This window comes from Nymphaea colorata, chromosome 10 (assembly GCF_008831285.2).
Source record: "Nymphaea colorata isolate Beijing-Zhang1983 chromosome 10, ASM883128v2, whole genome shotgun sequence".
Lineage (NCBI taxonomy): Eukaryota > Viridiplantae > Streptophyta > Magnoliopsida > Nymphaeales > Nymphaeaceae > Nymphaea > Nymphaea colorata.
This window is the reverse complement of record NC_045147.1, coordinates 926,466-950,908: the sequence shown is the minus strand read 5'-3', so window position 1 is coordinate 950,908 and position 24,443 is coordinate 926,466. Positions and strand designations below refer to the sequence as shown.

Genomic DNA, 24,443 nt, shown 5'->3' with positions numbered 1-24,443 from the left:
TATCAATATAGGAATAAGTAATAACCAAAACTGTATGCGCTTCTACGGCTGCCCCCATATGTGCCTCTGCTACTTGTTCATGAGTGTCTTTTGTGGCAGTAAGACCTGCGTGGCAATGGTCGGTTGTAGGCCTACGACTTGCCTATTATGGGAGATTGAATAGTCAAGGTTCAACTTTCATGAACTTCACCCTTTATGCCAGTTGATGCCAAGGGCGGAGCCACATGGGCATGTGTGGGCAATTGCCCACATTGTCAGTTAACCCTAAACTTTTATGTGTTTACATATAAAATTGCCCCTTCGATATATGGTGAGTACCCACAGCTAAACAAGTCCATGGTAGAAGGCATCAAATTTCTCCTTTTATTTTCTTCTTTTGTTTATGTTTCAGAACTGGTTATCCGCTTAGAACACATGAAGGTCACAAGAGGAATTCCAAAAAACCAATCGGCTTACAACTATTTACATTTTTAAGCTTATGCCTTAGAAGATCACATTATCAAAAATAGGACATGATCCAAGAATTTTAATATTCATACAACTACAATATTGTTATTTAGCCATGTTTTGTTAAATAATATTTAGTTCTTACTTGGCATACCATATGGACAGTCAAGGGGCTCGACCCCTGCTAACGAAGTTCAAGTAGAGAACCTTCTGCCGGATCCAAATCCACATCCTATCAGTTCTCTTTCATTTAAGAAAACAAAAAACAAAAATAAACTTATGATTTTGAAATGGAAACTTAAGTTTTGAACCTTAATCAGAACTAGGATCAATTGTCAGTAGACTCAGGATTTGTATACAGTTTCCCAAACCGAACAAAAGCTAGCTTATATATCAGTCCGGCCCAATAGTGTCCGAACCGAACAAGTAATTAGACCTTCCTTTCTTGTACTAAATGAAGATCCTACCAGACTTGGATCTGTTTCGGATCACGTTGTGCAAGACCCATTTAACAGCCTCTATCCTTCTCATTGAAATCTTGGTGCTTCCTGTTGTGCCAATTTATGATGAACCAATCAAACAAGAAGAGTATGTATATATCCGGAAACTAAGCTAGCTAGGCTGCATTATGTTTGAACCAGGACCACAATATCCCAATTTATCTTCTTCGCCATGAAAAAGCACATACCACCTTATCGCATTATTGGACATTCTCAAAACCAGAATCGTCGACCATTTGGGATGCAGGTTGGCGCAAGAAACAAGCAGCTCTCCACAACTATTCGCTAACCGCTAGTGGTCCACATTTCCGAAAATCCAAGATATTCTGGATCTTTGGCGGTTTCGCTGGACATTATTGCGTCAATTTCTGGGGAATGAGGACTGGTTCCTGAGATAGTAGTCCAAGCATGGCAGGGTGTGTGTCAGACTCGGTCTGGGCTTGAAACAGAGCCCCCGGCATCTAGTTACCCAGTCCGGCCCATCACAGACCTCCCGTTATCCGATTCCAACCCCAAAAATCATAAACAATAAAAAATAAAAATCTAGAAATTCACTTTTTGAGAAAAATAGTAGTTCCAATACCGTCCATTCCTTAGGGGTTCTTGGCCATGTTTTAATTCGTTGCGATGAAGCACATTTAAAGTGGTAACATTTGAACTAGCTAGAAAGATAAAGAAATAAGTACTTTGAACATAAAATATCAAAAATTAAATTATTGATAATTCTTGTAAAAAGAAAAACATAATCTCATCAAAGTTTAGTTAAGCAGCTGAAAAGGGCTCTATCCACCTGCCCAGTCACTACTAGTTTAAAGACCTTTTTAACATTGAGAAAATTAACAAAAGAATTTTTTCTGTCGCACTGATAACGTGTCCTCAGTTAGATTCTCTTGGGTGTTATTCTCATAGATTTTAGATAATGACATACGCAACACTCGAACTGAAAATTGTACCACAAAACCACAGAGGTCCCAATCACAAAGCAACCGTGAACCCTGAGAACCGGAGGGCAGGAGGTGGCCCCTCCACTCACGAACCACCAAATAGATTTTGCCCTAACATGTTTGATTTTATTACGTAGAACAAACTGCACCCGGGTCCAGAGACTTGGTCATTTCGACTTCATGTTTAATATCTCCACTCTGTGGGTTACATGCTTCTGCTTGTGTAGAGAGTTGAAGCTCACAAAAATTGAAGACCGACGCCACCATGCTGGACCTCCAACGGACTAAGCGCTGGCATGTTTGAGCTTAATTTGTTTAATTTATGAAGATTAGACAAACAAGCTATTCATGCCCTTGCTCATAAAATTAATGTAGTGTTACAAAGTGAGCTACGCTTCAAGCCGCTTCTTTCATGGAAGATAACTTGTATCCAGGCCAAAAGTAGTAAAGCTTGGAACTCCAAATCTTATGGAGCCATGCTCGATTTAATTCGCTTAGACTGAGATTCATAGTCTGAAATTAAATGTTTGCACATCAAAATACTGCTACAAGTTACTTTTGCATATATTGAATGATATACCTTAGTTAGACATCGTTAGTTACTAGTTAGGAATTTATATGAATTGAAGCAAACCAATCGCTAGCTGATATTCAGCTTGTCAAGCTCCTTTTGTACAAAAAAAGCGAGACCGTCACCCTCATAATGGTTTCAAGACCTACTTGCCAATCCTCATAAAGGGAGAGGTAAAATCAAAATAAGGATGTATGTACATGTATGTATGCATGTGTATATGTGTGTGCCCTCGAGCATTAAGTGCCCCATGACCACCTCCCATTTTAAATGGGGCCAGTCTGGCTTGAGGGTATTATCATTTTCAAATATATTGGATCCCCTTCTAACATGACCTGTAAACCCTAACTTTCGATCCTTCTTAAAATGAAGATGTATACATTGTAGAAATTGTGATCGTCAATTCGACCATCTAAACATGAAAGGCGTGCACCCATGTTTGATTCTTTGAATTTAGTGCTCCTAAGCTGTGGTGGAGCCAGAAAAATTTTCTGAAGGGGCACTGATTCACAAGTTTTCATACTTTAAGGGACACTTACATGTATAACAAAGTAAATATTAAACGATCTTAATGAAAAAATAAAAGAAAATTGAGAAGTTAGTGTGGGCAATTGCCCACACCAGTCGGCTCGGCCATTGCGGCTAAGAGTGATGGGCATCTTGACTTGCAAAACATTTTGTGCCCACGAGTGGTCAAAGCCAGGTTATTTAATTCGGGGTGGGTGGACGAAAGGACTTACCTGGTTTTTATTACCAACCAAAGGCCTGTGGATACGGCCCAGGACGTGCTTGGCCGAACCAAACAAAAAGCCAATAGTACTGCACGGTGCCGCCAATTTGTTTTTGTTATCATTCACAAAGGAGACCTGTATGTATCTGAAAAAGGACCTTCCTCTCATGTCTCCTTCTCTGGTCCCTCTGTGTTTTCCAATATTTAAAATGTAGGAAAATTTTACAAAGAAGTAAAATGTGAAGCCGATGTTTGGGATGCAATTTTATGTGTCAAGAAAGCTAATTTTTAGATCTTTTACCTCAAAGGGACATAGTGAAATGTGGCTCACATTCAAAGGATTCCAAATTAGATTTGCGTGATCGTTGTCATCAGTGATAAATGTGAAACTATAATTGAAGGACCTATCAAAGGTCCACCCAGACCCTCAAGTGGACCATAATTTTATATGCATAAGGGCATGACATCGGGGTTTTAAGCTGAAGGAGGTTTTTCCTAAGTAAATATTAAAAAAAAAAAATTTGTATTATACATCTAATCTATCATATTTTTTTTTAATGTCATGAATTTAAACATTTTGTATCTAGATATACAGTTAGATTTCGCACGTGTAAGTGTGGGTTTTGGGACATCCATACTGATAGTCAGTCTGATACTCATTCAATTGATCTTTTTTGAAAAAGAAAGGAAAAATTCAGACATCAAGATCGGTTATAAGCAGTTCACCAAATGCCCGTGAAGAGACCGACCTCATGTTCTCATCCTTAGCGTCAAGGCGTCAAGGAACGCGGTAGAGCTTGTCCGATAGGGAGGAACGGACAAATATAACATTTACCATGGAATGAACGAGACCGCTTTCCAGATCGTGTGAACCACCATGTTCTCCCTCGCCGTTACGTTGTCTGTGCGTCCCTGCGGACACCACCCAAGCGTGATGCACAAACTGGGCCTCCCTCCACTTTATGGGCATTCGAGGTGTGAAAGAACTTTCCGTGGTACTGTCACATGCCTTCGTTTCGACAGCTATGTCTATGTCACTTGGGTACTAGGTGAAAATTTAATGCAATAAAGTTAATTTTTTAATTTAAAAAAAATTATAAAGAGTTTCTGCTAATACATTATCTTACTGTAGATCATTAGAAATAGAGATGACAAACAAGCTAAGGGAAGAAGATGCAAATAACAATTGGAAGATAGCAAGAAGACTAGCATGAACATTGCATAATGAAGAAATAGAGATCAGGTGGAAGAAGAAACAGAGGCAAAGGGGATACGAAGAAACAGAGGTACCGTCCCTCGCCGTCCATCGGTTGTCCGTCGCCGGTCGCCATCCGTTGCCTTTCGTAATGAAGAGGAAGAAAGAGAGGCAGAGAAGAAGACGACCGTCGAGTCGTCGAACGATTTTAGGTTTTACTGTTTTACATTTTTTTCGGATATAAATTTGGTTTGGATATGGTTTCGATCCGAAACCAAATCCAAACGTACCACCGCATACCTCTGTACCAGTGTACCGGTGTATGGTCAATTTTGTAATATGTTTGATCGATTTTTCCACAATGCAAACTTTATTGTCTACACGAATAAGTTATCTAGCAATCGACCTTGCCCTTAAGGAATTATATCCATGTTTATCTTATGCTTTGGGTCAAGTTTTGACCTCTAAAATCAATCCTATATTGAATAATTAGGGGTGGGTATCATGTCGGGCCGGCCCGTTGGGCCCCTCAGCTAGGCCCGGTCCCGGCCCGATAGCACGGTTCTCGGGCCGGCACCGCCCCGGCCAAGTCCGCACCGACGGAGGAAGAAGACGTCCGACCGCCTTTCACCTCGCCGACGGCCGACCCCCTTTCCCCCTTCCTGGCGGCCGCGCTCCTCCTCCCACCACGGTGCCTTTTCCCTCTCGCCGACTTCTTTTCCCCCTCTGCAGCGGTCTCGACCTGGCTCCCAAGGTTTCGGTGGTGGAGCGGCGTAGGGTGGGGCTATCAGAGATTAGGGCGGGGAGGAGGAGCGGGGGACGGAGGGAGACGGAGGAGGAGGGGGAGGGGTAGCAGGAGGAGGGATAAAGAGATCTAGGCCATAATAGAAAAAAAAAAAAAAGGAGATGGAAGAGAGAGCAATCTCCCATTTCCACGTTGTGCAGCAGATGGGCAAAGAGAAGCCTCCTTCCACTTGGTCCTTTCGCTCTCCCGCAGAAGCCAACCTAGCCGCCTGATAAAGGGTTGCAAACCCTAAAGTTCAGTTCCTCCCATTTTCACGTATCGGATCAGGTACTCACGGTTCGGACCTTGAATCAATGGATTATATGCGTTAAAAATTGGATAAGCGATTCATGGTTAATTTTGTAATATGTTTGATCGATTTTTCCACAATGCAAACTTTATTGACCACACGAATAAGCTATCCAGTAATCAACCTTGCCCTTAAGGAATTATATACATGTTTATCTTATGTTTTGGGTTGAGTTTTGACCTCTAAAATCAATCCTATATTGAATAATTAGGGGTGGGTATCGGGCCGGGCCGGGCCGGCCAGGCCCGGCTCGGTAAGGGCCGGGCCGGCCAGGCCCGACTCGGTAAGGGCCGGGCCGGCCAGGCCCGACTCGGTAAGGGCCGGGCCGGCCAGGCCCGACTCGGTAAGGGCCGACCAGGCCCGACTCGGTAAGGGCCGGCCCGTTGGGCCGCTCTGCCAGGCCCGGCCCGGCCCACCCCGATGGAGGAGCAAGATGACCAACCACCTTTCCCCCACGCTGACGGCCGACCCCCTTTCTCCCTTGCCGACGGCCGACCCCCTTTCCCCCTTCCCGACGGCCGCGCTCCTCCTCCTCCTCCCACCACGGCGCCTTTTCCCCCTCGCCGACTCCTTTTCCCCCTCCCCAGCGGTCTCGACCTGGCGCACAAGGTTTCGGTGGTGGAGCGGGGCAATGAGGAGGAAGACAGAGGAGGAGGGGGAGCAAGAGGAGGGATACAGAGGGGGAGAGGGAGACGGAGGAAGAAGACAGAGGAGGAGGGGGAGGGGGAGGGGGAGGGGGAGCAGGAGGAGGGATACGGAGGGGGAGAGGGAGACGGAGGAGGAAGACGGAGGAGGAGCGGGATACAGAGGGGGGAGAGGGTGACGGACGAGGAGGTGGAGCAGGGGACGGAGGGCGAGATTGGTATCGGGCCGGGCTGGCCCGACCCGCCTCTTCGATGCCCAGGCTTATGAATAATAGATTTTGAGTATTGGAAATCTAGAAACATTTTATCTTGTGTCTAGGTATTGTGAAGAGGGTAGGCGTAGTGAACGGAACACTTGGTAAGCAGTGGGTTTCTATTTAAATCTCCGATAATTGGTAAGCAGTGGGTTTCTATTTAAATCTCCCATAATGTCAAATTCATGTACTGCAAAATGAGGTACAACTTTTTGTGTTGTAAAAAGAATATATTAATATATGTAAGTAGAAACAATTTGGTGCCATTTTGAACCAGCCCTAAACACTGAGAGGATGAAGAAAGGAGGCAGACTTAGACCTTCACTTGGGGGATCAGATTTCCTCATGTCCACCTAAAATCATATATATTTAGTGAAATTATCCATGATTTACTTTCTTAGATTTAATTCACAAATATTTCAATACCTAAACAATGTATTATTCATGTTATCAAATGGTCGTTTTGAGTTATTGTGGGTGACATTCCTGCAATTATGTTTAACGTTAATAATGTATTTAGCAGTGGTCGAAAAAATAACCTTAGGTTAGTTCCTTCACCCTTTGCTTTAGGCAACATTCTTAAGCCAACATATTGAAAATTTTTTACTTTGACTCAATGGTTGAATAGAAGCATGGTACATTACCAAGGAATAAGGACAAAATATTAAAGCTTGAACTTTCATATTGTTAGCAGCCAAGTTGGTAACTATGATTGATAATAAGTACTAAACAGCATTGACGGGCAAATCTACGAGCTTTCACCAATCTAAGATTGTTTGATTTATTTGACAACCACATCTTACCCAAAATTTTAGATTGTTATTGTTGAAGAGATCTAGAGGCACTGATCTGAAATCAAGATGCACGTAGATATCTTTATAATTAAGAACATAAAGGATGGTACATAGATATGACAAATGCCTAAACTAAGAATCGAGTTCATTTTAGATACCATCTACTTTTTAGTTTTTGCTTCTTTCTTTTCCTCGGATCTGACGTTACATGGGCAGGTGGATTGGGGAGGTCATTATAATGAAAGGCAATCAAATAATCAATGTTTTTGATCAATCCCAAGTCTTAGGAACATCATGTTCAAGATGTTTGACAAGATCGTTGACCAAAATACATAAAATTGCTTAGCGTTGTTCTAATGTTGACTGTCTTGAATGTTCTTGCACTGCTTCTAAAAGTATGCCTCACGCTCTATATTGGGTTCGATTTATAGGGAAAAGATTCACGTTTTATCATAGGCAACATCTTTCTTTCCTATATTAGATGAAATCTTTGATTGATCCCAAGATTGTCGCCTTTCTTTATCTTCAGATCTTACTGCCTTTTTCATCCGATCATAATATTCAATTAGCAGCTCTTCATCCGTTTTTTTATTGTCGTTATCTTCTCCAACGGATTTGTGGCTCTTACCAATTTCCTTAACACCCAAGTGTTGAAGGTCATACCGTTCCTCCTATTCTCTCCTAGGTAGCAAACTTGCTTATGGTACTTCAGGGTAGCACTTCTCCTATACTTTAACTTGCATACTAACATCTTACTTTTACAACATAAAAAGTTAACATGAAATTTGAAACAGATATGGGTCGTCTGCCAACCCCTACCATTAGTCCGCCAACATAAAATCTCTCGTTGAAAACCACACATTATACTGCAGGGTGTGCATAGCACAAATAATATATGTACACTCTCCTCAATGATCCTAACTTTGTAGAAGGGGTATGTATGAGGTTTAGTTGTTCAATAGAGAGTTCTGGCTATTATCTGATGGTTGTTATATTGGTTTTTGAATTGAATCTGTCAGGGAAAAGACTCAAAAAATGGGCTGAATCAAATTGAAATCCGAATTGTTCGTGAAATGGATCAATGAGAGTAAAAATATAAAAGATGTTTTTATAAATAAAATTAAAATTAGAAGATGAAAAATGCATTGTCCCAAGCATAACATGTTCATGAAGTAGTATGCAAAAACACGCTTGAAAGTCTGAAGGAATGTGAGAAAAGCGACCCACGTTTATATTGTACATATGGAGCTTCCACAAAAGGGAAAAAGTCATGAGATTGCCATATTAACTCCGACGTGGGGATGGTAACGGGGTAAAACTCATGCGTTCTTCTCCTCGTCTGGTTTTGGAGCGGTTTGCTGTGATTCAGTTTGATTGCATATTTTTCGTTCCCTATTCCATCGATCAAAAGCCAAGCACAGTGAGAAGGAGAAACAAATCCCACTATCTCCAAACAACCTCATATTTATTTGGTATTGAACGGCCAAATCGATTTCCACTGCTGGGGATTTCTTTCTTCCAGTTATCGGCTGCATCATCGAGTGAGCAGCTCATTTTTGTGCGCAAAGGGAAAATGGTCCACTTGTTTCTGTCTCAAAGGACTTGTGATGATGATAATGGCGACATTGACATCAACGCCGGCGCCGCAAGCGGGATGGGGTTCACTTCTTGAAGAGCTGGGTTCCCTTCTACGGCAAGTAATTGTCGCCAACGGGCGGGCGGAGTCTCGTTTGTGGCTGTGCAACACCATTGCAAGCATAAATTCGATTGGGCCAAGAGAGCAGTGGGTGCTATTCAGGAAACTATTGGAATCAAGCTCACAGAGGCGTCGAATTGCAGCCCAAGTTTTGCAGTTGGTCTTCGAGAAGAAGCCAATTGCTTGCGAAGAAATGTTACATGCTGGAGAAGTTTTTTAGTGGTAATTTTTAAATGGTTGCTTTTAAGATTTATGCTTTTGGTTATTCCTACATGCATTAACACAATGTTTTTGTTTCGGGTGCTTTTTCCTCCTCTCAGACGAATCTTGATTTGGGATGTCGCTTTGGTCCTTTGAAAAAGCGCAGAAGTACTAAAACTGAATTTTGTGCAAGCTTTTGCTTCAAGTTTCCCCCTTTTCTTGTTGCATTTGATCATTGATTAGTGAAGACCCCCCTTCCTAGTAAATATATTTTGCACGAGCGGGTTCAAGTCTTAGCTCGAGGGAACTGCTTGCAATTGTTTATGGCATAAGGGGAGGCGTTAAGGGCACATGTATGGCCATTACTTTTCTAAGTCATAGTAAATTTTGGAGAGATGAAGAAGCGGTCATTTCACTAAAATTATCACAGCCTACCTACTGCCACTGTTTGTTAGTAGCAGTACTCCGTATACTTGTTGAGCTAAAGGCTGAAACTAACATGCATTTTATATGTACTGACATGCACCAATTTGCCATATGAAACTGTTTGCATCAAGTTAATTTGCTACCTATGGAAGGTGTTGGCTTCTCCATTCTGAGATGCCTCTATGTGCTGAATTTGTCTCTTCCAGATGAAGGAATCTACCATAGTTTATCATCAAGTTGTGTATTTGTTAGTTTTCAGTATCTAATTTTAATTTGTTGCTTATCTAGTCATTTTTCAATGTTTTTTTTTATTTTTCATTTACGATTTTTATCAAAGTATCAGGATTTTTATTTATTTTTTAAAAATTTGTCATCTTTTTCCCGTTTTATTCCTGAGATATATAACTTTGCCGTTTTATACCCGTTTTTTTTCTCGCCATATAATACCCGTATACGTTTACTTTGGAGGCAGGTTCATCATATATGTGTACACATGCATGCACATGCACCACGGTTCCCAATATGATCACCATTGAATTGGCATGGACAAGTTGCAAACTGTGTCAATGTCCAAAACAAATAAAAAAGCTCGGAAAAAACATTACTTGAGAAGGGGGAGTCATCTCCAAATTTATACAAGGAGAACTTGAACTAGTTATTGACCAGCTAAGAAAAGGTCAAGGTCTAATCTTAATTAAAAAAACTGAGGAAAAGAGAAATGTATAACAATAAATATACATAAGAAAATAAAATTACTGGAACAGAAAAACAAATATATAAATCTGCAACGTATAGATGTGTATGTGTGCAACAAAGACATATAGACTATGATACAAGTATTGTACAAAAGTGTGTTTATATTTGCATGTGTGTATGCATGTATTAACGACTGTGTTCTTGTGCTGAAAATTTGTCGGTACTAGTCTGGCTCTTGATCGTTGCAGCTGCCAATGATTTGTTATAGTTGGTAAATGGTCTATTATATGCTGCGGGAATAGATTTTTAATTTTCAAACGTACTTTCTTCATGGCTTTTGTACAAGTAATCCAGGGCGCATTCTGCAGTGGTTTGGAAACTTTGCTACTTCTGGCAAGTATGAGCACCAGAAGGGAGCTTGGGCAATATCCCAATGTGCTTTCATAAACAGAGACGTTTGCTGGGAGGAGCTCAATGGAACGAGAAACATGGTCAATCACTAGCGATGGTTGCTACGAAGCCACACTATTTCCTTGATTTGGATGTGTTGAGGACAGTGGAGAATTTTCTGGAGAACGTCCCTGATTTTTGGGTATCAAATGAACTTGCAGAGACATTAAAGGATGGGAAATATTTCGTATTGATATGGAGTTCTTCACTGATCAGTTTACCCATTTAATGTATGAAGAGAATGCAGCAGATGTATGGGCTTCCATTGATGAATTTCTAAATGACGAGCAGTTCTCAAATCTCTGCAACCTTCTCTTGATTTTACTTAATGAAAGTGAGCTGTCTGAGTTTATGATTCACATACACAAAGTTTGTTCAAATTTGCACTCTAAAGTTTCTTGGCAAACTGAAGGGGCCATTCTCACCATCCTTTTGGCTTGAAATTTTACTTTTAACAAGTTCACACAAGCTAGCCATTGATGAATTGGTTCTATCAAATGCAGTTATTAATCACGGTCGCCAGTTGCTAGGTCTTGTACATATTGATGAACACATTGAGGAAAAAGATAAGACCAGTGAAATCCTTTCAAAAATAAATAGGATTCGGGATGAAGCCCAACACTGGTCACTGATGTAGGAATGTACAAAAATAAACAGATTGGCAGCAATGAAATTACTTGGGCTTGAATCTTGGGTGGTGCATAGGCATTTGGCTTTGCAATGTAAATCTTCAGATTCATGGGAATCATTCTTCCTTGCAAATGGGATTGGCTTTTGCAAGTCTGCCACATATTCGCTAGTTGGTCGTGATGGCTCTTCACATAATGGTGGAAGTAGGACAGGTGATAGCAGTTCAGCCAGAGTTCCTCGAAACATAAAAAAAAGAGACATAGGAAAAAGAGAAAAAAGTACCGTGCTGACTACGACCATAGTTCCAGTGATGAATTGACAGAAATAGCAAGTTCAACAAGATGGGAAGGATTAGGGTCAGATGGATGTTGGTTGGTCTCAACTGACAATTATTCCTCTCCCTGGAGCAGTGTATGTATATCTCTTTCCCTAATTTTATTTTTGTGAGATTATTATACTGATGTAAATCATGTTTTCCAATAGAAAAAAGCTCGGGGAAATTCTGGTTGGCAGACTCATGAAGCTTTCATTGTTTGCTTCATGACTGGTTTCAACTTTCAAGCACCTTGTTGAGAGGAAATTTCATCCGTTTATGAAACCCTTTCTCATGTATAAGCATTTAATTCAAAAGAATTTTACATCAAGTTTTACTGCTCCCTCATGTTTGTTGAGGATGAATTCCATGGCTTATTATAGACTGAGCAAATTTAATCTGTGCATTCTTCTCTGTCTTCATTTAGCTGTGTATTTTTGCAGTATCCACCTTTATCTTTTCTTTTTTTCTTTTCGTTTTGTTTTTTTTTTTTCCTCTTAGTTTCTTACAGCTACTGCTTTCTCGTGGATGTGATATAGGCTGATCTACCAGAGCACCTGGCAAGACACTGTTTTTCGATCTGGGTGGCATGGCTTTGCACAAAATGGTCTTAGTCTTCCAGCATACATAAAGTGGGCTTTAGTCTGGGGTTCTCCATTAAATCATATGGAACTTTATCTAGATGTGTGTTCAATTTTTAGTTTATGAAGGTTTTTACTTTATGGAGTTTGCCTGTAGACTAAGATGCTGCGACATTTCTGTGTACTTACACTGATAATTCCTGCATCCTTAAGTTCTTGTGCTTATTAGTCAAATTTGTTGAATTTCCTGATAAAACTAGCTACAAATGTCCGTGCAGGAGGTAGAAGACTCCAGCGGTCTTGGCTTCCAAATTCCCTGTATGAAACATCCAGGGTGCCGTGGCATTCCTTTTTGGAGCATATGCGCAGACCAAAGACAATCATTATAGTGGTGGTGTTTTGGTGATATTGGTATGGGAGCATTGTAGAGTTTCGTTTCTAATTGCCTGGTGGTGCCCAGTGCAAAACCACATGAATATCTCCTAGTCCTTGCTATCTGAATTAGGGCTGTCCTTCATTTGATGTCCCAAAAAATATGGGAAAAGGATAAATAAAAAAAGGGAATCAAGAGATGAAGGATGATCATTCTTCAATTAAATGTAGCACATCAATCATTAGTCTCATCCACATGTTAACTATTTGTTCACGCTACTCTGACAGCAAAAAGTTGTTGCATGAACTTGGTAAGTCTTCTCGTGCATATGGAGATCACTTGGAGCTATGGATTCTGTGCACTTCCTGTGACATTTATCAGAGGCTGCTCTTGATAAAACCACATTTCAAAGATTTGTTCCTCGTAGCCTCTCAAAGGTTCTGTGCTTAGGTTTTAGGGGGCTTGGTTGTTCATACCCATGTAGATTTGCTCACTTTGGCTTGCTTTATGGTCATCCTGCCAAATGCTGCATCTGGATTTAACATCAAACAACTAGGTTACATTTTTTATGCATGGAGTTATGGTGCATCCTATTTCGAGCTTTACAGTGGTTTTTGCACAGGTTGTATTGTCTTAACATTTATATTTTTCTTTTGAACTTATCAATTCAATTGCTTCTTTTTTCTTGAATAGCTGACACAGTTCCTCTGAAAATATTACTCCTAGCAGAAATTTGCATTCCTTCTAAAGTAACATTTACAACATTAGTTTCCGAAGCTACAAATACCATATGTTCAGCCATCATTGTGAGATTCAATCTTTATATATTGAAAAGTCAGCAGCTCATGTTCACCGTTCATGATCATGAAGGTAGTTCAAAATAGTCGAAGAGATCATCCATCCTGTACTCAACCTTATTGACGACGATGGCAACTATTGTGTATATATTTAACGCATATTGTTTAGAAAAAGTATTTTAACAGGGTACGATGCATCAAATTAATAATTGGTCAAGAAGAATCACAATGAAGCACTGAATTCGGTTGAACCACATGGAAAAGAGCAAAATGAAAAAACCTAAACAATAAAAATTCTGAACTAAAGGTGAGCAAACTTTTTCCTTGATATATTAACCAGCTGCAAGAAAAATCGCAAGGAAGCCTATGAATGAACCAAACCGATTAAGCTATCAAATGGACAGAATTAACCATGTTCGTTGACGGATTCTAACTAGAGAACAGGCTGCCTTCTTAATGCAAAGTGGTCACGGTTGTTGAACGGGAGGACAAACTAGGATTTTGTTAAATAAGCACGGCTTAACAACAAGGGGTGGTGGCGCAGTTGGCCAGTGCGTAGGTCTCATAGCTATTCGAGTGATCCTGAGGTCGAGAGTTTGAGCCTCTCTCACCCCAATCCTCCACGCTCTCGCTCTTATGGCCGCCACTCATTTTCCTTTGGGAATCACTCTTATCCCGTAAAAACATTTGCCCCACTCACTTGTTTCTTTTGCCATGGAAAGAGCCTCCACCTAGGGCTGAACACGAGCCAAGCTCGAACTCGGCTCGACTAAGTAAGACCTCGAGCTCGACTCAGCTTGAGCTCGAAAATAGCTTGACTACACTGGCTCAAACTCAACTCGATAGTCGCGTGTTGAGTTCGAGCTCGACAAACTCGTTTGATACTTACCCTTACTTGTTGAGCTCGATTAAGGCTCGATCAGTTGAACGAGTCGACTCGTGAACTCGAGCTCGACTCGTTAAACACATGATGGAGCTCGAACTCGTTTACGAGTCGACCTTGAGTAGCTTGTTCACCCCTACTCCACCATGGTCGTCCTTATCTCTTCCTCCTATGTGATATGAGCAGGCACATGAACCGGATCGGTTCCACTCCGATTTTGATAGGTATCAGTAAGGACAACATTATGTTAAGACCTGAAACCTGATCCCAGTCAACTCAGGTTGGAATTTGGGATCAGGTAAGTTCAATATTGTATATGCACAAGGAACATATTCATTAGAAAGCTGGAAGTTATATATGTATATGTATATATATATATATGTAGACACACACATAGCATGTAATATTGAATCAATGTCTCAACCTGCTACGCCGACTTCATCATATAGAACCTGCTTTTTTTGGGGTAGGCCTGACTAAGTTCAGAGCTTGGAGATCACACATGCAATCGCGAATGGTGATACCAATGATTTCAAAGTTGTAAAACATACTATAAGAAGAAGCATTGTTCAGCAGTACCAGACGATATTTATATTAATATATAAATATAGTTAATCGTAATAAAATGTGTATACTTATTTATATATTTATAAGTGGTTGATCGGTTCCTACTTTTTTAAAGAACTGGAGCTGTTAGGGTTGGGTTATGATTCGAGTGGGCTGGATTGCTATAATCGTTCTGCACAGATTGATGTATAACTTTTAACAGAAAAAGTTACCAGATTCATAGGCAAGTAAATTTTCCAGATTGACAAAATGGTGCTGTGAAATGCTTGAACTGACTAAGAAAATTCGTTTCAGCCCAAATTTCTATGTATGTGTAAATTAATCAGGATAAAGTAAAACTTCCTGAACTTCAAACGGGCAGAAAATGGTGACTTTTTTTCTTTTTCTTTTTCAAAATAGCAGCAGCATTCAGAAGTTAGAATCAACGTATTGGTGAAAGATATTCAATGTATATGTACAACAGCGACATACATGATATGGGAAGCCAGTTAAAGCTGCAAAGTTTCTGCTAAGGCGAAAAAGGTTGCTGCACGTGGAGCTCATACACAGCTATAAGAAGGAAAAACAAAGTTGAATGGAACTAAGACAAGGTTTTCCTTATCCTACAAGAGAGCACAAGCCCAGTTGCCTATGATCGCCTTGAAGATGAAGTTGATCTGGTTGAGCTACTATTACCAAATGGGCTTAGTTTTGCTAAACTTTGAGGATAATGAACTTAAAAACTTATTAGAGCTTGTTCTCTCAATATCTTGCTTCATACAAGCATGGTCTTTTTCTAAGTCATTTAATCTCATCCTTAAACGTGCTAGCTCTAGCTTTAGCTCCCGGTTCTCTCGTCTTAATGATGCATAGTTATCACGAGGGGATATGGCAGCACTGAGAGCACCACTACTAATGCGTTGAGACTGATGGAAACTTTGCTGGTCTTCATCTGCATGAGCAGAAAATAAGGCATTCGGGAGTCTTAACTGTTCAAAATAAAGAACTTGAACAACCGACTGCGCAGGAAGGCGGCTCATTCGTGCACCTGCCTCAGCTGATAATTTCTGGAAATCAATCAATTTACATAGCTTCTTCCGCTCCAAGTCAGGCAACCCTGGATGGGCCTGCAGCAGGAAAAAAATTGGATTGCTGCTGTGTAAGTACTAAATCAGACAGAACTTGTGAAGTAAATGAAATCACCGGAAGCACATGCCTACAAAAGAAACATAAGCTTGTTCACAAGTTGGAAAGAACATCTGACCTTGTTGTCTGGACACAACCCACTTTACAGAACGCAAAGATAATTTTTACGTATACAAATTTCTAAACATATATAATATTATATATATATATATATATATATATATATATATATATATAATATATATATATATATATGCAAATTGACTATAGTCTATAGCATACATCACAGACCACCTAAACATAGATCAAAATATTGACGTTTGAAAATATTTAAGAAACAAGATGAAGGAAAAAAGTGTTTTTCCTTAACTTCTTTAAGGTAGATATCAATGGCTCGATAAAGTCCATCATCTTGAGTACGTGTATGCGCCGCTAAAGCTTCAGCAATTGCCATGAACCGGTTCTCAGATAGTTGGATCTTAATATGTTTCACAAAACCAAACCAACACACAACACAAGGTCCACCATCAATCCGTAGTTTGAAGATGAAAATGCAAATCCAGAACTCATAAGCACATAAAAAGCGTTACATATGAATAGGCCACTTCAAAAGAAAGCCCTAACAGTGCAAAGAACCTCAAAATGTAACCCAAGTGAAACAACGCAAATCTCAGAGCTCTCACTTCCGTTGCATCATTAGTGCCACCATTTGTGACAAAAGTAAGATTACTATTCCAAATATTGTGGAGTTACCAGGGCGACCGCAAAACATACCAAGAATCGATATCATCAACCCACTGAGATCGCCAGACTAACGGTGGATGAGATGGAGAAAAAAAAAAAAAAGGAGGTCCTCAACTTGTAGCGTTCAGAAGTCAAAGTTTTAATCATGTTCTCAGAAAAGAAATTAGCTTACTTTTCCATTTCTCTATTTCTTAAAGCATTGTTTTGCCTTTCAATCAGAAAATTAAAAATCCAAAAAGACCTAGGCAGGGTCCTCACCCGGTAGAAGTCGAAAAAACCGGGACATTGTTTCCTAGAAAACTGAGTACCTAATACAGGGACATCCAGTGCCGACTCCAGATGACAAGACCACAAGTCATGTAACAGCAACCAAAAAAGACCGTTCATTCTCCGGTACAATTGTCTAACAAAATTAGGATGCATAATCCCACTAAACCACAACCTTAAACCTAAAAATAAAAATTGTCTGAAGAGGGCATCTAAACTGGCTCAGTCATAAACAGGAGTGCTCAGAAGGCAGAACAGATTCAAAAGAATAAGAAAATTCCTCTTTCATCACTCCTCGTCATCATCTGCTGTAGCTGAATTGAGAGCATTCAACCTTTCGATCAGCTTCACTTTCCTCTCCTCGTATGTCAACTTCTTTAGGTTGTACCTGGATCAGGGGGGTAGACAGTATTCAGGATGGGCCTTCATAGCACGTCAATTAGTTAAAAAAGAATATACAAAACACAAACGGATTAAGTTAAGCAACGATAGCAGATGGAAAGACACATAGAGAAGCTGATCATACAGAAGCCCGCACTCTTTCGACAAGAGGAAGACACCAAAAAGGCCCACAAATATTTACCAGACCAAACACTTAACATCCAATATAGGAATTGCTAAGAGCCAAGTCCAAACTGGATCCACTATCTTATCAGCTGCTACCATAACGCCTACAGGCTACACAAGCCTATCGTTTATCTGCTGACTGGCAACACCGCTACTAAACACGATAACTGGGGGAGACACTCTTAGAACAACCATTTCACAGCAAAACTTATTTTTGTACATTCAAGTAAGCACAGGTTTACATGCACTAAAATTAGTATCAAAACGTTCGGTTGAATCATGTTTGCATTTTTTGGAGCAAAGGAAAATATTAGACTACGTTCTCAGTAAATTATGGACAAAGAACCTCGTATTTTAGTAATTATCGTAGAGTGAGTCCTCAGACCAGCTATTAAAATTACAATCACAGGGGCCAACACTTCAATAGCTTTACTGTGAACACTGACCAGGCAATGCCATTATCGCATGGATCACATGCACAAGTGCAGACACACACACACACACAGCCTAGAAAAAAGTATAACTGCATACCTCTTGTGCGTCTTGGGAGGCTGATTCTCAGTCTTTACGAAGGAGGGATCAGCACGAATGGCAGCATGTACCTTCTTATACATTCCCTCAATGGCATCAGGTTCGATTTCTTTCTTAACATATTCACTGAATTGAGACTGATATTTTTCAGGTTCATCCTCCATCAGAGTCTGCAAGATAACCATGATCCTTGAATAACAAGTCACGAGAAGGACAAAGTTCAAAAACAAAACAATCAAATACCTTCATATAAGCAGCCACATGACCACCAAAGATGTATTTACGATGCACCTCCGCATCAAGATGCTTCTGCTCCTTGCTGAATCCAGCAAACCTCTTGTCACTGTGAGGGATGTCAAGCCCACCATCAAGTGCACCCTACAAAAAGAATTTTCATTACATAGCATGAAAAAAATCTTGAATTTGAACGTATAATCTGCATAGAAACTTTCACAAAGGTCCATTTTCATAGACAGAAGCATTCTGGCAAGTTGATCAACATCCTATAAACAACTGAACCGAAAACCAAAAGCAACCAGATCAAGTTGGCACTTAACGTGGAAAGAAGCAATTCAAACACAAGAGCAGACAAGCCAATCCTATAAAACTCAAGATATTCTGAAAAAGCTTTAGACAACAAGATCATATTCCAAGTTCAACAGCAAGCAAAATTCCCTTGGATTACCATTCAAGTTGTCACCTTCAATAAAAAAAAAAGTTTAACAAAGATTTTCCAAGCAAAATTCAAAAGGAAGTCATAGAGGACCTTTGAAAATGGGTGCCAGGAATGCATAATGGAGCCAGGAAATCACATCTAAAAGAAGCAGAGGGCTTTGTGTTATATGTCCAGGCAAATAAACAAAATTAGAAATAAGATTTACTTAATGAGTACGATACGTACAATACTGATATCTACCAAAAAATGGCAGAACGAAAACAAGGGGTAGACCTAAATTGCAACAAAAATTAACATATCAAGTAACAGGACAGATTAATCCCACGCAAAAAGCACCAGAAGTGAACGACAGAAGACCCTGCACCGCAACCAAATGAACTCATATATTTATTAAGGGTAGTCACCATTTTTTTTCACAACCGGTTCAAGGCATCAGATAAAACTTATTGTGGAAAGATAGGCTACATGTAAATCTTCTCTAATCATTTTACTAATCTCGTTTTTCACCTTTTCTGAGATTTTTTAGACTTTCACAATGGAAAACAAACCAAGAGGAACCTTCATATGACTTTGTTTATTGCATAGGTATCTAAAGAAGCCGCTATTGATATGATATCCTTAAACTTCTTGAGAAAAGAATGATGAAAGAAAAAAGATACTTTCATTCTCATTAGGAAGCAATGTCAAACTCTCCAAGAGAACTAATTTACAATTTTAATCCATCCAAAAATTTATTTTCAACCACCAACTCATACAGGCAGCCATAACACAATCAAAGAACTTCAAATGCACACAGGGAAAAGGCAGAGAGAGAGAGAGAGAGAGAGAGATATGTATACCTTAAGAGCACCAAATACACGGTTGCCAGTGGTTGTCCTTACCAGGCCAACATCCAACAGAGCACGGAAAGGCCTCCTGCTGTCAGCAGGCTCAACAGAAAAGTCCTCTCCACTGGCCTAAAAACAACATGAAATCAAATGACCATATGTCATGCTTCAACAAAATCCAGAGAAAGATTCATTATCAAAAACTATTCATAATGAGCTATCCTACAAACAGTTATGCACTCATACCATGATCCTCCAAATATAAAACTTCATACACTACAAATTACAATAAAATATACCTCCACATTTCCCTGGTATTCCTCATCCATCTCCAGCATTTTGAGGACTCTACGGGCCAACAAAAGCCCAGTGCAGTAGGCTAAACATAAAAAAATAAAATTTGTCAAATTAATGACGCCAGATATGCAAGCTGCAATAGAGCTTGTCTGCATACACATGTGTGCCATTTACACGTGTGTGTGTGTGTGTGTGTGTTTGAGCGTGTGCTTGCAAGCAAGAGAGAGAGAGAGAGAGCCAAACCAGCAGCATAATTGGTCAAGCCTACTTCAAGTCCATATCTTGGAAGTTCATGAGAATATGCTGCTGCTAGCACCAAATCTCCAGCAATGCTGGCAGATGTAATTTGTGCTATAACATCTTTGTTAGTCTGATTAATAATGCAGTTAAGTAACAACATTTGAAACAGCCACCAAAATAAACAGTCATATATCACCTCAAAATCCAGTTGCAAAACCAAAAAAAATATTTGCAGCACATTAAAGACATAAATAACCTCTAGGAGGATTGACTGCATAAACTAATAAATTAAAGTTCAATTGCTTAATTTAAATTATAATAAAACAAGATGATGAATAGGATACAAATCGAACAACAAACCGATACTTTGGTGTGTTGTATTTGTTCTTATCCTGATTAATAAGTCGAACGCGTGCACGATAATCTGTTTTCCCCTCTGTTTAACAGGATGATGGGAACAAGTCAATATCACTATCATGGAAGAAAAGAATCTTAAGAAATGTCGCAACACAAAAGGAAACTTCATACGTCTTCTTCTCTTATACTTCACTTGAAATCGCTTGAAATACGCTTTTGTCTTTTGAGCTTTAGCAAATGCCTAAAACAACATAGATCAACAAATCTATTACAAAGGACATAAACAAGTTTTAATATACACCTGAGAAACTATGCTTAGAGATCTATAAAATCATAAACTAAAAAGAATCAATGAACCAAGAAGAAATTTTTAGAACAACTTTTACAAAGAGATCTTGAACCCTGGAAGCATGTGGCACAAATGGTCACTAGGGACTCGCTAAGTTCCAAGAAGATCAGCGTGGAGTTACATTGCTTGGTCTTTCATGCTTGTTCAAAACGAATAATGACTAACTAAAATTTAGACAGAAAAGCATTTTTCATAACTAAAATGAACGAAGCATCCAAATTCCACAGGTTGGTGAAAAGGATTAAACTGTTAGTCTACTGCATATCAAATCATACCAAGAAAATGACCATCAAGTGATCCTTCAGATTTACAGCTAAAGGCAGTGGTACCTTGCAACTCCTTGAACAAATGAGAATTGGACACTGATATATAAAAAGCAATTGAGCTTATTCACTGTGTCATTTGGTGAAACCAGCAGCTTTCTAGGAATAATTGCAATAACCCAAGTAACCAATCAAAATCATATGCCCTTTTGCCTTTGCTAACTAATGTGGCCCCCACTACTGCCCCACCTCATAAGGAGGCTAGAGCCTAAGCAGATTCATTGGTTTTCTTGAATAACAAAATACAAAAAGGTATACCTTCCTGATTCTTTAAAACGTGGATTGTAAAAAAAAAAAAAAGTGGCATAGATAAGAACTGGCTGGTGATAAAAGGTAAAAAAAATTACTTTCAAGAAGAAATACAAAGATTTCCATCAAGCGCTTTCCAATGAAGCATGTAATTGCATAGGTCACATCAACTAGGAAATTCATAAACCAAAGTCACATGGGAAAACTTGCAATGAATATGGATATGCAAGAAAAGACAAAATATTGTGAACAGAGTTTGTTGATGCAGAAAAAGTTACGCTTTCTTGATTCTTCAAAACGTGGATGGTCAATCAACACAATGACTTAGGACAAGCCCTTTCCAATCAAGCATGTATAATTGCAAAAGGTAGCACCAACTAGGATTTTCATAAACCAAAGGTACATGGGGGAAATTGCAAAAGCTACAGCAAAAAAGACAAAATATTGGGAACATATTTTGCTGGTGAAATTGGCAAACTCTGTTTCATACATTGGACTACTTTGGGTTGTACATCTCAAGCGAGAAAACTCGTCATCATTCTTCAACCGACACATTACACAAATCGTTATACCGATGCCACCAGAACATGTCTGATTTGTTATTATATGGAATGGAGATGGAATTCTGCTCAATAAAATGGTTACTTGAGTCAAACGGTTGAACAGTTTTTCATACTGAAAACTAGTGACTAAGATTTTGTCACAGTTCTTGACCAACTACTTAATCAGATTATATATAGAAGCAGTTTTGGGATGACGAACACTAGTGAGAGTGAGATAACCTTTGGCGACAAGAAAAACAGTCGTCCAAAGAAATCCTGGAATTAGGGAAATATGGACATTTTTATTTAGCGTAACTCTTGTCAGCTGCCCACCCGGGCGCAATTCAAGAAATACCAAAGAGTGATTCAATTTATCCGGACAAAGATCACTCCCTTGGTACCATTTCCAACGTTTTCCTGTTCCTTGTCGATGGATGAAGCATAGGGAGACCCCCGCCTTCGCACACGACAGCCAGATCAAAGGAAAAAAACAATCACCAATATTTGGGCGATAATGGAAAACAAAGGAAATGGAAGAGAGTCTCACCATTTCCGCGAACCTTCTTTCGCTCTCCCGCGGAAGCCTGGAACCCAAAACCCGGCCGCCGCCTGGTAAGACAGTTGCAAACCCTAATGTAGCTGGAATCATACAAACAAGGTTTTTTTTAAAAAAAAAAAAAAAAAAAAAAACTCGATCAAACTCGGTTGAATACGGGTTCGAGTACGGGTACGGGGTACGATGAAAAATTAGTTTCTATATCTAATTTCCAAAACTGATATCCTAAAACAATAGCATATGAATTGTAACTGTAATTATCACTACAAGTGTGCACGCACAGACGACAAAGTGAAAAAGAAATTGCTAGGAAATTAAAAAAAAAAAAGTCTCAAAAGAAGAACAAAAAATTTAAAAATAAAATGAACAGGCCCAACCAATTGAGTACTGAGGCAAACCATCCTAACAATCCAAGAATTTTTTTAGTAAATCACTTGGCCAGGAACAACTAGCTCGGGCCTTGGAGATCCTGGGCACAAGTCAAGACGAGACTAAGTAAGCCTTTGATAACATAGGCTGCCACAGCCAACAACTTGCACATATATCACCTTAACATTTTAGATGATCTTCAAAAATTGAAATGTAGCTTATCACCTTGTTTATAGGAAGTCAGCTCCTAACATATAGGGCTGCACACGAGCCGAGTCGAGCTCGGCTCGACTCATGTTTAGTCAGCTCGAGCTCGACACGAGCTTCACAGCTTTAGCTCAAGCTCGAGCTCGAGTGACTGCCTTCGGGCTTGAGCTCCACTCGAGCGGCTCGTTTAAACTCGATAAATGTCTTCATTTTTGGTTGCAACGGAGGGCTATACATGGGTGAAAGTGTTGACGATGTGGGGAGGTGGAAAGAGAGGGTGTTGGGAAAAGAGAAAAAGAAAAGGAAATGACGATGTGGGGAGGAGGAAAGACAACATATCCGGAAAAGAGAAAAAAGAAAGGAAAAACGAACGTGAGTGGTGAAGAAAGAGAAAAAGGGGAGGGAAAATGAAAAATTGTTTGCTTGATTGAAAAGTATAATAAAGAAAGTGTGGTATAATAATGAGGTTTAAAAAAACGTGGCTGAGTGGGAAAAAAAAGAGGGAAAATTAGAAAATTTTTTAAAAAAAAGGCATGTGGTTGAAAGGAAAAAAAGAGGAAAAATTAAAAGCGCAAAATAAAAAATGAGATTAAAGTTGAGCCAAGTCGAGTTTGATCGAGTCGAGTTCGACTAACTCGAACTTGGCTGATTAACTTACTTGAGTTTATACTTAAGCTCGAGCTTGACTCGTATAAAAAACGAGCCAAGCTTGAGTCGAGTTTACTCGAGCGAGTTCGAGTCGAGCCCGAGTTAGCTCGACTCATTGTGCAGCCCTACTAACATATACATGCCCAACATAAGGTGGCCAGGGTCAAGCGTATATAGTATGTCTGAACCTGGACTGGTATTCTTAGTGGAAGACGACCTTGACTTATATACGCTGATTAAGTCAGACCCAAGTTGCTAAATCAAGTTGGCTTGCCTAAGTGGACCGACTCAATCCCATTAAAAAGTATCTTAGATACTTATTTCAAGCCTTTAGAATGTTATGGTACATCAAATTTGGCTTTTATCCATTATCCTAATGCATATTTCAGGGCTTCAAATTGTTTCTGAATTACATTTCTAGAGGGAAAAGTTTTTTAGGATAAGGTATAGACAAATCAATGTTTCAGTCATTGTTTTATTTAGTTAATTAAAAGATAGCGTTTGGCACTATATAATTCACATGTAGTTGAACATTAATGTGTATACAAAGCTAAGAGAATACCTTGAATTGGAACTTACAAATAAGAAATATTGTTACTGTCTCAATTAGCACCTACTCACATGTGAAAATATAAATTCAAAGTCTTAATGTCAAAAAATTATGAGAAGAAATAAAATATCATCCAACGTCGATTTCAATTGATAAAGGAAAATGACCAAAGCTCAAAATTTAATGCCACAGAAGGAAAAGAGCTCCATTTTCTATGCAGTAACCCAATTAGG

The 24,443-nt window shown here is 39.5% G+C and overlaps 1 protein-coding gene and 1 long non-coding RNA gene across 5 annotated transcripts; one reads left to right on the top strand and one right to left on the bottom strand.

Annotated features, from left to right (window-relative positions):
• The first annotated feature begins 8,413 nt into the window (after nt 1-8,413).
• On the top strand, nt 8,414-13,229 carry LOC116263158 (uncharacterized). Of its 3 annotated transcripts, none has more exons than XR_007574402.1 (3): nt 8,414-9,091; nt 9,190-11,683; nt 12,445-13,229. It is a non-coding gene; the product is annotated as an uncharacterized LOC116263158 (long non-coding RNA). The 3 variants fall into 3 exon arrangements; XR_004174577.2 differs by having other exon boundaries at nt 8,428-9,091; nt 10,547-11,683; XR_004174578.2 differs by having other exon boundaries at nt 8,428-9,091; nt 10,539-11,683.
• A 3,786-nt stretch (nt 13,230-17,015) lies between these two features.
• LOC116262872 (60S ribosomal protein L5-like) lies at nt 17,016-22,519 on the bottom strand. Of its 2 annotated transcripts, XM_031642398.2 has the most exons (9): nt 22,428-22,519; nt 20,589-20,658; nt 20,405-20,496; nt 20,064-20,190; nt 19,823-19,902; nt 19,536-19,652; nt 18,264-18,398; nt 18,021-18,190; nt 17,016-17,310 (listed from the first exon to the last, which is right to left on the bottom strand). In XM_031642398.2, the coding sequence occupies exons 1-9, from the start codon at nt 22,428-22,430 to the stop codon at nt 17,211-17,213; spliced, it is 894 nt and encodes a 297-aa protein (XP_031498258.2). In that variant the 5' UTR covers nt 22,431-22,519; the 3' UTR covers nt 17,016-17,210. The 2 variants fall into 2 exon arrangements, with proteins under 2 accessions (XP_031498258.2, XP_049935891.1); XM_050079934.1 differs by lacking the exons at nt 20,405-20,496; nt 20,589-20,658 and having other exon boundaries at nt 22,428-22,481.
• Nucleotides 22,520-24,443: the final 1,924 nt, after the last annotated feature.

Coding starts and splice junctions, on each gene's coding strand:
- LOC116262872 (XM_031642398.2), bottom strand. Junction 20,191..20,404: donor ATCGGTTTGTTGTTCGATTT/GTATCCTATTCA, acceptor ATTATTAATCAG/ACTAACAAAGATGTTATAGC. Junction 19,653..19,822: donor AATACCAGGGAAATGTGGAG/GTATATTTTATT, acceptor TGTTGTTTTTAG/GCCAGTGGAGAGGACTTTTC.